Consider the following 13,048-nt stretch of genomic DNA (forward strand, 5'->3'; position numbering starts at 1 on the left):
ACTCCAACCCTCTACCAACTAAATCTAACACGGCCACACATCTTACTATGAGACTGGGACCGACCATAAAAGTTGGACTGCCATGTATAAGATGTTTATGTTGGTAGAGGGTTGGAACATGTTTTGTTGGTAGGTGATCTAGATTAGATTAAGGAAATTATCAAGTTCGGATCTGCTTTTCACTGAGCATGCATCACACCAGACCTCACAGCACATTTCAGCCGTGCATTTGGGAATATCTTCCCATGAATAAATATTTTCAAGTATGGAGGAGATGTTTCGAGGTGCAAGGCTAAACATGCTGTGAGGTCGATGTAAGGCACGCTCCGGGAGGAGCAGATCCGAGGTCGGAAGTTATCACCATTAATTCCTAAATAACTCAACCAAAATATGGATAAATTACAGCAATGTTTCAGAGGTAGAAACTGAAACTGTAGCCCTCATAATCTGCCCCACTGTCTTTGCAGCTAACGGAAGGCCGTCACATTTTTCCAAAATTTCAGTCTTGATAGCATCCACACTTGGATGATCACAGTTGCTTCTATGAATTTCAGAAGTGTCTACGAAGATGGGCCAACAAGTCTCCCCGTTCCAAGGCGAAAGGCGAAGCAAGTTGTTCTCCCCAACCATCTTCTTAACTGCATCTTCAAGTCTACCTGTGACCACAACTCGGCCGCCGCTGTCCTTTGGCAATCCATTTCTGATGTTATTACTCCATTGATCTCCTTCAGGCAAGCCCAAATCTAACTGCAATTGATCATACCACTCGTCTGTGTCCCAGACGTCATCAAAAACAATTAGATATCTCTTTCCCATCAACTGTAGATGAAGAATGAAGAGTAGTTCTGCAAGATTATTTTCCGGACAGTCAATCCCTAGATGCATCAGAATCCTCGTCACTATCTCCTTCCTGATTTCGATTTCCATGCCATTCTCTTTGTGTACTCTTTGAGATACACATATCCAGATCCTCGGACAGAAGTGGTTCTTCACTTCTTGTGTGTTGAAGATCAATTGGGCAAGTGCAGTTTTGCCAATACCACCCATCCCCACAATTCCTACAGCCTTGAACCCACCATCACTTCCTCCTTCAAAAAGAAATTCCTCCATCTCCTTCATTTTGTCATCAAAGCCATGAACCTTTGATGTGTCTACTGACCGGGAGCTCCACCGTTTAATTGCGACGTCTTTCGACCATCTCGCTCTGTCGTCATGTGGGCTACTGGAAGGAGGGGGATCTGGGTTTATTTGTATTTGGGTTGCAAATGCAATTAGTTGCTGGAGTCGTGCTTTAATGTCAACCAGTCTTTTCTTAGCTTTTGGACGGAACCATAATTCCTCACCACAGAGACGATCGCGTTTCATCGATAGTGTAAGACATTCTCTCAATACTTCATTGAGATCGTAAAGTATATTCCTGAGTTTCTGTCGCTCGGTGGAAAGCTGTGGGATCTCAGGTAGCTTTTTGGCTACCTCCTCCAAGTCTTGAAATCTAGATTTGATGGGAATTCTGGTTTGTGCGAACTCTGCAAGACTCCTTAAAAACTTGATCCTAAGAAATTCTGCAATTTCATCTTCCATTTGAACTGGTTTCGATGGTTGAAGAACCTTTGTCAAACAAGGGTTGATAATAAGACTATAAGAGGAACCAGAAAAAACGGAGGGCATTTACACAGCTTTAATCCTGGACTTTGGGGGACAATGAAGAAAAGGGCTTGGCTTGTTCTTTCTTGTGGTCTACACAAAAAAATAAATTATAAAAAGGTTGACGTTAAAATCAACGACATTTACCAAAACACGGAAAGAGTGGCTCCAACTGGTGGTCCACTTTGACTTTGTTTCTTACGATTATTTTTTAACTTTTATTTTATAGAGTGGTTCATGGATGCGTTGTCCAAATCATTTAGTTGGTGGAATAGGTAATGGGGACAGGATGGGCTACACATTCTCTTTATTTTTTTGGGGTCCCATCAAGTTTTTGATAATTATAGAAACCTCTCTTAAACTCTTAAATAACCCAACAAAAACATCCACTAATAAATTAATTTTCTTCAAATACCCATTTGTCCCTTTTATAAATTAGTTTATGAGGTAGGCGCACATGGCCCTCACCAATAATGTGCTCGCACGTGTTTGACAGCAGCACCCAAAGCGGACCCAATCTGGGCACATGCAAAGTGGAGGTTGGTGCGCAACCCAAAATCAATGGCACAGTCACACATGGGAGCCTCGAATGACCGATATCCTCAGAATCAGACCACATCTTGATCGTTCGAGCTCACATACCTCTAAGCGGCCTTAAGTATAAATGGGGGGGCAACCCTCTCAAGGTAAACATCTGGAATCTAGACTCAAGATTTATAAGAACTCTCTAGTTTTCTTTGTGGCCTCGTCTGAGTGTTCTCCCCTTAGGCCTTGTCCACTTGGTGTTACACCCATACTAACTTAACCGTTGGAGTCTCCGCCTCAGGTTAGCACCTGGGGCCTCTGATGTTCTCTCCCTCTCCACAGGTCTAACCTACCAGTCCTTAGTCGTAGTAGACCTCAGATTCCTCAGTCAGCCCTCGGCTTGGAAGCAGAATTACAGTGTTTCCCTTAGCCCGTTCAGAGTAGCAACAATTCGCACTGCCTGTGGGAACATCGCTAAGACTTCCTTCGATCAAATTTACACTTTAGAAAAACTTAAAAGCTAACTCCTAAGATTTAGCTGACATGGAAAGAAAAACCAGGAACACTTAGAACCTAGTCTCGATGGACCAGTTTCAAGTGGTCCTCAACCGGCTTGACAACCTCGTGTATAGGCTGGTCGAGGTGAGGCGCTCGGTAGGAGGCCGCCCTCAGGGCAGCTGCCCCACTGAAAGCCTGGGGCACCATGGCGAGCGCATGTCTCCAGACTCGTTGGCCATCGTCCCAATCAGGTCCAATGGGATTAACCCCTTAGAGTCTAATAGCAATCAACGTGCCAGCCAACCGCCAAGGTCCTCCTAATCCCCTAGCCAAAGAGGGGAAGAATTTGCACAATCTTGGGAATACCGTCGAGACCAGGAACATCACCACCACCATTGACAAGAAAATTCCCCAGACGAATGTGGACAATCAGGCCACCATAGCCCCCCTTCGAGGGTCAATGGTTAATGCCATGCATCTCCCTCTCGCGTCTCGTATTTCTGAGACCTCCTGAATGACAGGCAAGTGAGAAGAAATGGGCATGCGCATCCGATAGAACCTGGATGGAGCGCAAACCCCCATCGACCAAAAGATCATTGACATGCAGGCATAACTCGACGCCGTCAAAGATGAGCTCTGCCAATTCAAAGAGAGCCGAGTTGACACCTCAGCCAGTCAAAACCCTCTGTCCGGAAGGATGGACACCTTCACCTAGGACATCATCTCAGCTCCCACTGCACTTCAAAGCACCAACACTCAAAATGTATGATGGAACAACCGATCTGGACAACCACCTAGAAAGTTTCAAGGAATTCATGCTCCTCGATGCATACTTCGACGCCCTAACGTGCCAAACTTTTCATGCAACCATCAAGGGGGCAGCCTACTGATGGTTCTCTAGCTCCTCCTCACTCCATCAGTTCATGGGAACATTTCACCAATCTCTTCCTTGCATACATCATAAACAGCAGGCAATGCCAAAAGAGCATTGTCTCACTAATGGTTGCTCGACAAAAGCATGGTGAGAGCTTGTGGTGCTACATTGACTGCTTCAAGAAGGAGGAACTTAAGGTCTGAGACCTCGACCCCATAGTCTCCATTCATGCCACCAGCAATGACCTCTTGTTAGATTCAACCCTTAAGTGCTCGGAAACCAAAGCACCATCAGAATCCAATGCAGAATTCTTGAAGAAAGCATAGAAGTAAATCGCCGTATAGGAGGTCTCGGCCAATGGCCGCCATGAGGGAAAGGCCGACCACCACCACGGAGGACTTGAGAAGAAGAGAAGGAATGGAGATAGCCACAATGGCAACAACAACAACAATAAAGACAACAAGAAGCCACCGACTTCGGTCCTAGCTTACACCAAGTATACACCACTCAACTCCACTTAAACACAGATCCTCATGCAAGTAGGAAAGGAGGAATATGTGAAGTGGCCAGAAAGGACGAAAAGAAACCCAAGAGGAGAAACCCGAGTTAAAGAATGAATTTGAGTCCCTCATCCACCACAATCATCTGAAGCAGTACGTGGGGGGTGAGGCTAACCCCTCGCCCCCGTAGCAGCCGTAGTAGTTAGCAGGCATCATAGATGTCATCATTGAAGGTACGGCCATAGGTAGAGCCTCGGCCTCGGCCCACAAGGCCTACACCAATCAGTTGAACATCCAGGGGTTGGCTTTCAAGAAGCCGAAGTAGAATGAAACCCTCACATTCACAGATGAGGACTTGAAAGGGATCTCAGTCTCCCTTGACGACACACTCATGGTATCCGTTATCGTCACAAATTTTATGGTGAATAGGATATTGCTGGACAACGGCTCCTCGGCTGACATCCTCTTCTATGATGCATTCAAGAGAATGAAGTTGGCGCTCAAGCGCCTCTAGCCTGCCGATGTGCCATTCGTCGGCTTCTTTGGGAACGTGGTCAAACCAGAGGATAGAATCACCTACCAGTCACGGTAGGGATGAAACCTCAGTAGGTGACAAAGATGAACAAGTTCTTGGTCGTGAGGTTTGGCTTACCCTACAACACCATCATCAAGAGGCCAACTCCTCACACGCTCAAGGTAGGCATCTCCACCTACCACCTTGCCCTTAAGTTCCTCACCAAACATGGCATCGAAGTCGTTCGAGGGGACCAACAAGTTGCCTACCGATGCTATGTGGCAACGTTGAAGGGCAAGAACAAAGAAGCCCTGCCCCTAGAGGACCTCGGCCTTAAGGAGGAACCAACAAGCGAAGGCCAACCAGCCAAGGACCTCATTTCAGTCCCCCTAGATGAGGCCAAGCCTGAAAGAACAGTTCGTATTGGGTCCAACCTTCCCCTAGAGAACCTATACGAATTGATAAGTTTTCTTAGAACTAATGTTAACGTCTTTGCTTGGGTTGCCATTGACATGCCCAGAATTGACTCTTTGGTCATTATTCACAAGTTGAGTGTGGACCCGAGCTCTAGGCCAATTCGATAGAAAAGAGGAACTTTGTATCAAAGCGATGAAAGGCTATAGGAGAGGAAGTTGACAAGCTACTTGACACTGGGTTCATCCAAGAGGTATATTACCCTAGTTGTCTAATGTGGCTATGGTGAAGAAATCTAACGGGAAATGGCGGATCTGTGTTGACTTTACAAACCTCAACTAATCCTGCCCTAAAGACAGTTTTCCTTTGCCGGTGATAGATCACCTCATCAATGTCATTCTAGGGTACGAGCTACTCAGCTTCATGGATGCCTTCTCTGGGTACAACCAGATCAAGATGCACCCCGAGGATGAAGAGAATACCTTGTTCATCACAGAGCACAACACATATTGTTACAAGGTCATGCCCTTCAACCTCAAGAACGCTGAGGTGACCTACCAGCGCCTTGTAAATAAAGTCTTTAAGTATCAAATGGGAAGAAGCGTCAAGGCCAATGTAGATGACATGGTTGTGAAGAGCTTGAAAGCTAACCAGCATACCTTGGATCTAGCCAAAACCTTTGACACCTTGCTAAAGTACAATATGAAGCTCAACCCCAGCAAGTGTTCCTTTGGTGTCACATCAGGCCAATGTCTATGCTTTCTCATCACGTAATGAGGTATAGAGGCCAATCGAGAGAAGATCCGAACTATAATGGACATGGCACCACCTCAGCCAATCTAGGAAACTTAAAGTCTTACTAGCCGAGTGGCTACCTTTAGCCGCTTCATGTCGAAGTTGGCTGACCGTTGTTTGCCTTTCTTCAGGGCCATCAAGAAGTTGAAAGATTTTAATGGACAGAAGAGTGCCAACACACCTTCAAAGAACTCAAGTCTTACCTCACCTCCCCACCTCTCCTCACCTAGCCATTTCCAGGAGATGTGTTGTACTTATATTTCTCGGACAGGGATGGGGCCATTAGCTCGGTACTCATAAGAGAAGATGGAGTGCAGAGACCAATTTATTATGTCATCAAGGTTCTCTACGACGTTGAGACCCGGTACCCTAAGGTAGAAAAACTAGCCTTCGCCCTACTAGTCTCGGCCAGGAAGCTCAGGTCATTCTTCCAATCCCACACCATCACGGTCTTGACCAACCAACCCCTTAAGGCCATCCTTGCCAAACCAGAGGCCTTAGGATAACTGATCAAGTGGGCTGTCGAACTATTGGAGTTTGACCTCCAGTACCAGCTAGGGCCTGTAATCAAAGCACAAGCCTTGGCCGAATTTGTGGTAGAATGCACCTTTAGTTGATCCTTTCGCCAAGCCCCAGAAGAAGAAGAGAAAGAAAGGCCTTGGCCCTACCTGGGAGCTATTTGTTGATGGGCCATCCAACTCTAAGGGAAGTGGAGCTGACCTCATACTCCTCACCCCAGACAACAATGAAGTAAAGTACGTGTTGAGATTTGATTTCTCGGCCTCCAACAATGAATCCAAGTACGAAGCCCTCTTTGCTGGTCTATAGATCACAAAAGACCTCGGCTTCCAACATATTGAGGTCTTCAGCAATTCCTAGTTGGTGGTAAACCATGTCAATGGTGAGTACGAGGGCAAGGAGTAGAGCATGGCCAAATACCTAACCAAGGTGCAAGAGCTCGCCCGCCACTTCCGACACTTCTCCTCACGACAAGTCCCACAATCCGAAAACATGAGGATTGATGCACTATAAAAATTGGCAAGCACCTCTGGCACAGCCCTCGACCACATTGTCATGTGGAGAAGTTATCTTGCCCTACCATTGAAGAAGTCCAAATACTCCTAGTACAGGCGCCCACTACACTTTCCTTGAAAGGAAGTTGTATCGAAGATCTTTTACCTTGCCTTACCTATGATGCCTCTGCCAAGAGGAGGGCGAGTACGTACTCCAAGAGATTCACGAAGGCATCTTCCGCAACCACCTCAGAGGCAGATCCTTGGCCCAAAAATCACTAAGGCAAGGGTATTTCTAGCCGACAGTTCAGAAGGATGTAGTCGATCTTGTGTGAAAATGCGACTAATGCGAAAGACACTCCAACATCTCCTATTGCCCAGCCACAACCCTTTTGGCCCTCAATAGCCCTTGACCCTTTGCTAAGTGGGGCATGGATCTCCTCGGTCCCTTCCCTCAAGCCATTGGAAATAAAAAGTACCCCATCGTCACCATCAACTACTTCATCAAATGGGTCAAAGCAATGCCCCCGGCTACCATCATTGCTAGAATGATACAAAATTTCTTCTAGAAGAGCATCATCTTCCGCTTCGGCCTCCCCTACCATCATTGCTAGTTGATTCTTCGAACTGATGCATACAGTGAAGCCAAGAATGATGAAGAACTTAGAACAAACCTAGATCTGTTGTAAGAAGTTTGAGAGTAGGCGCAGATTAGGGTAGCATCCTACTAGCAGAGAGTATCTCGCTAATATAACTTAAGGGTGAAATAAATGCACTACAAGGAAGGAAACCTCATCCTTAGAAAAGTTATGGTGCCTAAGCCCGATGTAGACAAGCTCAACACCAACTAGGAAGGTCCCTACAAAATCAAGCAAGTTGTTGGCCTCGACATGTTTTAGCTCGAGTATTTGAATGGAAGACTAGTCTCTTAGATATAGAACTCGGAAAACCTCTGTATGTATTACCAGTAAATGTACTTCCTATTAGTTGAACAATGAATAAAAGTGCAAAGTTCCTCTCCCCTCGACTCAAAGTCTGGGTGTACAAGTTCTCATTCTTGATAGTGGCCAGGACTCCTCGGCCACACGACCAGCCAATGCATATAGTCTCCTCTGAGGTTGCACGCTCGAACTAGACAATGGTCGAGACACACGGTTCCTTACGAACCATGCGTCTAACCCTACTTCGCGCTAAGGCAAGGAACGACAAGGACCTTGGCTACAAGAATTGACCAATAATCCTCATCTATAACGAACAACCACACAAAAATAAAAAACACCTAAGTGCTTCGCCAAACAGGAAGAATGTGGTGACCTCAACCAAAAGCACCTCAGTAGCCTCGACCATTTAAAGGATCACACCCAAAGGTATCCCTAAGAAAGTCAAGCTAGGCCTGCCAAGGTATACTCCTCGCCCCAACTCATTGGCACTAACAGACCACCTTGGCTTTACTCACTTAGGGCAAAGGTCAAGAGAGGAACAGCCGCAACACCTCGACGGCTCACCCCGACCTCGCCCAACCAGTCCCCTATGGAGATAGAAGCAAGCCAGGAGATCTAAGGACTCTGCCTCCTTTTCCCCACTGAGGAAAGGGGTCCTGGTCATCTCGGAGGCACAGCTCAACCTTGACCAAACTCCTATAACTTTGACTTCCTAAGCAAGTAACTAAGTGAAAGGCCACCTCGGATGATGACTTTTTTCTATTTGCGACCCCTAGAAGGGGGTATAAACCCCTAGACCAAAAAAAAGTAGTACAAGTACAAGAAGAAAGTCACAAGCTATACAAAAAGTGTATTTCATAAAGAATTCATTGTCAACACTTCACCAAATTTAGGCCTTGGATGGGGAGGTCAAGCCTTTTACAAAAAAAAAAAAAATACTGCTATTTGTCTATTTGTCTATTTGGACGGGGAGGTCAACACTTTACCAACATAAAGCATTCATTGAGTGGAAATCTCATGCCAACCCAATCACTCTATCGGTCTATTTGTCTATTCATGAAAGAGGAAATCATCCCATGCCTTATCTACCAAATCGCCATTTTCATAATTTTGTTGATTATTTTGAGTTAAACTGAAAGATGTTTCCATAAAAAAGATAAAAAAGATAGTAGAAAGTGAAAAATTGTAATACTGCTAAAATCGTGATTTATTAAGAGAATTAACAACTCAATCAAAGAACTGACCTTTTCGATGGCACCGAGACACTTAGTATAGCGCGTGCAAGTCTTCTCGGCTTCTTGTTACTGTGCCTTGGCGGATTTTTACTTTTTAGGATTGTAATCATAATGGTTTGGTTTTCGAATGGTCATTTGTGTCTTGGGAGCCAAGTTATATTCATTTTTAGCGACATGTGTACTGCACCGATTTCTCTTAAGTTTTTCTTATAAATATTTGTAGTCTAGTGGTTCTCCGTCTTCTTTGCCTTTGCTCGTGGAGTTGTGGTTGTTGGTCTTCATTATAGTCTTGTGTCCTCTAATCTTGCTAGTGTGGCAACCTGTGATGTTAGGGGTTTATGTATCAATTGTCCATTCTCTAAAGTTTCTGATTGTTGAAACTTGAAACCTTCCTTCAAATTTGGTTGTTGATGAAATCTTTCTTAAAGTTTGGTAATTAGAATCATCTCCCTTAAACTTTTTGACATAATTGTAATAGACCCCTTTTGTAGAATTTTCTAAAAGAATCATTAAAGTCTCCAAAATATCCATGCAATTATTTATAATAAAATATTTATTTTTCAAATTTTCTCAATCACTACTCCAAAATTTTCCAATCCCTTTTTTGAAATTGACTTATTTTTCAAATTTGTCCTTGGCGTATCAATAAAAGTAAAGCTGGCCATGAGTATTTTGAACATTTTCATCCTTTTGTCTTTAATGATTCTAGCAAAGAGGTCTACTTTTCAGAGAGGTGCGAAGGCCTAAAACTTGGAGTGGAGAGTGGAGTATTCAGCCACACAAAACAGAAAAAGGATGCGTGGTTGATAGAATTAGCTTTGCTGATTTCACTTTTGAACAATTTATTAACTTGCTGATTTCACTTTTGAACAACTAGCTTTGCTCTAGCATGGCCAGCCTCTATGCGGAACTGATCTCCCAAGCCCAAATGAGCCATTAGTAACCAAACGAATGAAACCAGTTCCCCTCCTTCACTTAGCTGCTGCGCATGAGTTTTCGCCAGGCAGTGACCGGCAGCGTAAGACAGCAACTCTACCCACACCTTGCTCATTAACTTCCAATAATCCTCCAGTTTTTTCAATTGTTTGGCAAGCCTACATGCATCAAACACCACCGATTTGCTTCTATCTCCCTTCACATACGCCGGTATGATATCTGTATTTACTCTAAGAAGCATTTCACAAGCCTGAGATTCACTGCACTTCCAGTCCACTACCCTTTTCTTTTTGCTAAAGAACCTTTTGATCTCTGCACAGGTGTCTCGGAACCTGATTTGCCCAATCCCCGCCACCATCGACATCAATGTGGGCTGCATTATCAGAAGGTATAGCATATAATCTGACAGCTGCTTACAGAATCTCCGATTTATGTCATCATTTTCGCAGTCGGTGTGGAAGCAGAGCTCAGTGGCAATATGCCACAACAGAAGGCTCTCGTCGTATTCAACCTTAATGCTCCACTCCAGTAAGTTTTTCCAGTCAGTATTGTCCTTGAGAACCCAGTCACCTCTACAAGAACAAATGTGCTTCGCCATTTTGTAATCCTCCGCCTCCCGGGATTTTGATGTCAGCTCGGCGAAGATGAAATCCTTCAGCGTTTCATCAACGGGCTTCGAGGACTTGTATAGGATCTCATCGAGGAATGAAGAAAGCCCGAAACGCCGGGAAACTTTGTTTACCCATTCGGGACCCTCATGGAGACAGTAGCTCAGGAGGTTGAACTGGAAGATAGACTCCGACCACTTGGGTGTTTTGAAAACGGGGCATTTGGTAAGGACAAAGGAGACCACCGATTTGGCCATGGGAATGTTTACAGACACGATAGTCCAATTGGAGAAGAAGAACATGAAGAAAGCTAGGAAATCCAGAACCAACGCGATTCCAAGCAAGGCGAAGGTGACGTATATGTCGGGCAGAGAGAGCCCCTGCCTGTCGTAGCCGATCCAGAAGAGAACGAAGGCTGCCAGGACGAATGTGACACAGAGAAAGCGGCATATGTATCCCATCACAGAATTGACCACAACCGCCTTGGTGTAGAATACATCATACAGGAAGTTGAGTTCAATCGCAACCACTCGAAAGGCCTCCTCTGCATTCCTCCTGAGAAAGAATTCCCGGCTCCTGTTCCGTTCATGGAAGCTGAAGATAAGGTCAACAATGATACCCTTGAAGGTTTCGAAAAATCGAAACGCAAAATCCACTGCTTCGACGTTGCTGAGCAGAATGCCTGTAGGTCCCTGTTCATCATTAATGGAAATATTCGAACCTTTCTCGGGTTCCTTTGTGATTACAATATCTGTGGGGAGCTTGGCAAACTTCTTGGACGAGTATTCGTCCATGAGCTTGGCATAGTTTGGACCTGGGTCAGGATCTTGGAGCATTGAATCTTTGAAACGACCCAAGCTCGCAAGATAAAGCGCGCGTGTCCGTTCTGCGTACTTCCAGATTCCGGCGAGGAAGACGAGGACCGTCGGGAAGAAGAGGTTGTTATTGTTGAGGGATTGGAAGAAAACATAACCAGCAGTAAAGAGATGGAACAGGAGACCAAGCAAGTGCCTGAGCCACAGTTCGTTGTCCTCAAGAGCAAAAGCAGTGATTGTGTCCGGACCACCGAGGTGCAGCAAAAGAAACGGGGCCCAAAACGCCATGAGGACATTTTCTTTATCCGTTCTCTTGGAGACAGAAGCGTAGCGTTGGGAATGGGAGATGAGTCCTAGAGCGAAGACTGCAACCCAATCAGCGATCAGGTAGGCCGACCAGATGAACCAGTTTACCAGTTTACTAGATTTTCTCTTCCTTAATGGAGCACAGAAGATCAACAAGATCTGTAGTGAGAGACTGAAAGAAACGAAGAGACGGATATCCCATGTATCCAATAGCTCCTTCAGAAGTTCGGGGAGGGGAAGATTTACTGATTTCATTATGCCTCCTGTTAAGGTTTTGGGGGGTGGATGTGAAATCCTAAACTGGAAGGAGGGCACAAATTCTTGTTGTTAAGGGCTAAGCGACTGTAAAACGGCGTTAACGCTTTCAGCGACATGAGACATCAAAGTGGTCAATCTGAGAGAGACCAAGACCTCCAGCTAATGACTTTGCTGTAAGTCTATTTTAGGCGTAAATGAATGCCGCCTTCTTTGACCAGGTCGCGGTATCTTTTAATTTGTATAGCGTGCGATTTGAGAAATGTACCTTTTTCTTATTCTTTCCAACCTATTTTCAATCCTCATCTCTTCCTCATTCTTTCTTCCTTTCCCTAAAACCTAATCTACTAGTTTACAACCAGAACACTTTCATTAAAAGAATCCAATCCATCAATTCCAAAAAAGTTAGATATCCATATTGATTAACAATTGAGGTGTTTTACTTTTAAATGGGTTTCTAATCTTTGTTTGATTGGATTTCTAGGCTGTTATATAATCTTGTTTGGAACATAACCCGAAGATAAGATAATTTTTATACATTAATGATCATTTATGAGAGAATATATACTATCAACTATTAGATTAACATAATCTATTTTGTGGCTATCTAACCCGAAGGGGGGACGGAGTTGGATATGGAGTTTGGAGTCGCCACCTAAATTTTTGGAACTGAATTTAAAAAAAACCTAGGATTTTTCAAGAAAAACATTTCGGTTTTCTTGGCGACTCGTTGCCCAATGGAGATGAGATTCTTAGGGTCCGGGGACTCCACACTCACCCGGTTAAACCGGCCTCAAGTTTACCAAAGTTCTAAGGAACATTTAATAATTTTAGGACTTTGAATATATTAAAGCAACATGTATCAAACATGACAAATGAACCAAGAAAAGAACTAATGAGTTGTCTTAAATTAAGAGGAACAAAAGTAAATAATCGAACATAACAAATAACTCAATTAAAGAACAAATAATTATGAAAGATGAGACTAATTAAAAGAGGTAAAATTAATGAATAAGGTACTAAATTAACAAAGTGGATAATAGTGGTAAGAGTGATTGCCAAAACCAAGAAATTAATTAATGAAATGTCTAGGAAATGACTCTAAAAAATACCTAATACCCAGACGTGATGCCTAGAGATGGCCTATGGTTATTTTAGAATTAAATGAACTAAAT

At 44.2% G+C, this 13,048-nt stretch overlaps 2 protein-coding genes across 2 annotated transcripts; both read right to left on the bottom strand.

Annotated features, from left to right (window-relative positions):
- Nucleotides 1-399: 399 nt before the first annotated feature.
- On the bottom strand, nucleotides 400-1,668 carry LOC148846061 (putative disease resistance protein At5g45440). Its single transcript, XM_088955916.1, has one exon. The coding sequence runs from the start codon at nucleotides 1,666-1,668 to the stop codon at nucleotides 400-402; it is 1,269 nt and encodes a 422-aa protein (XP_088812042.1).
- Nucleotides 1,669-9,585: 7,917 nt separating this feature from the next.
- On the bottom strand, nucleotides 9,586-11,873 carry LOC148846062 (uncharacterized). Its single transcript, XM_088955917.1, has one exon. It carries the CDS (start codon nucleotides 11,871-11,873, stop codon nucleotides 9,813-9,815), a length of 2,061 nt encoding a protein of 686 aa, XP_088812043.1. The 3' UTR covers nucleotides 9,586-9,812.
- Between the last annotated feature and the right edge of the window lie 1,175 nt (nucleotides 11,874-13,048).

The sequence above is a fragment of the Nelumbo lutea genome, chromosome 7, assembly GCF_056320005.1.
Source record: "Nelumbo lutea isolate HS-2025 chromosome 7, American lotus-T2T, whole genome shotgun sequence".
NCBI classification, from domain to species: Eukaryota; Viridiplantae; Streptophyta; class Magnoliopsida; order Proteales; family Nelumbonaceae; genus Nelumbo; species Nelumbo lutea.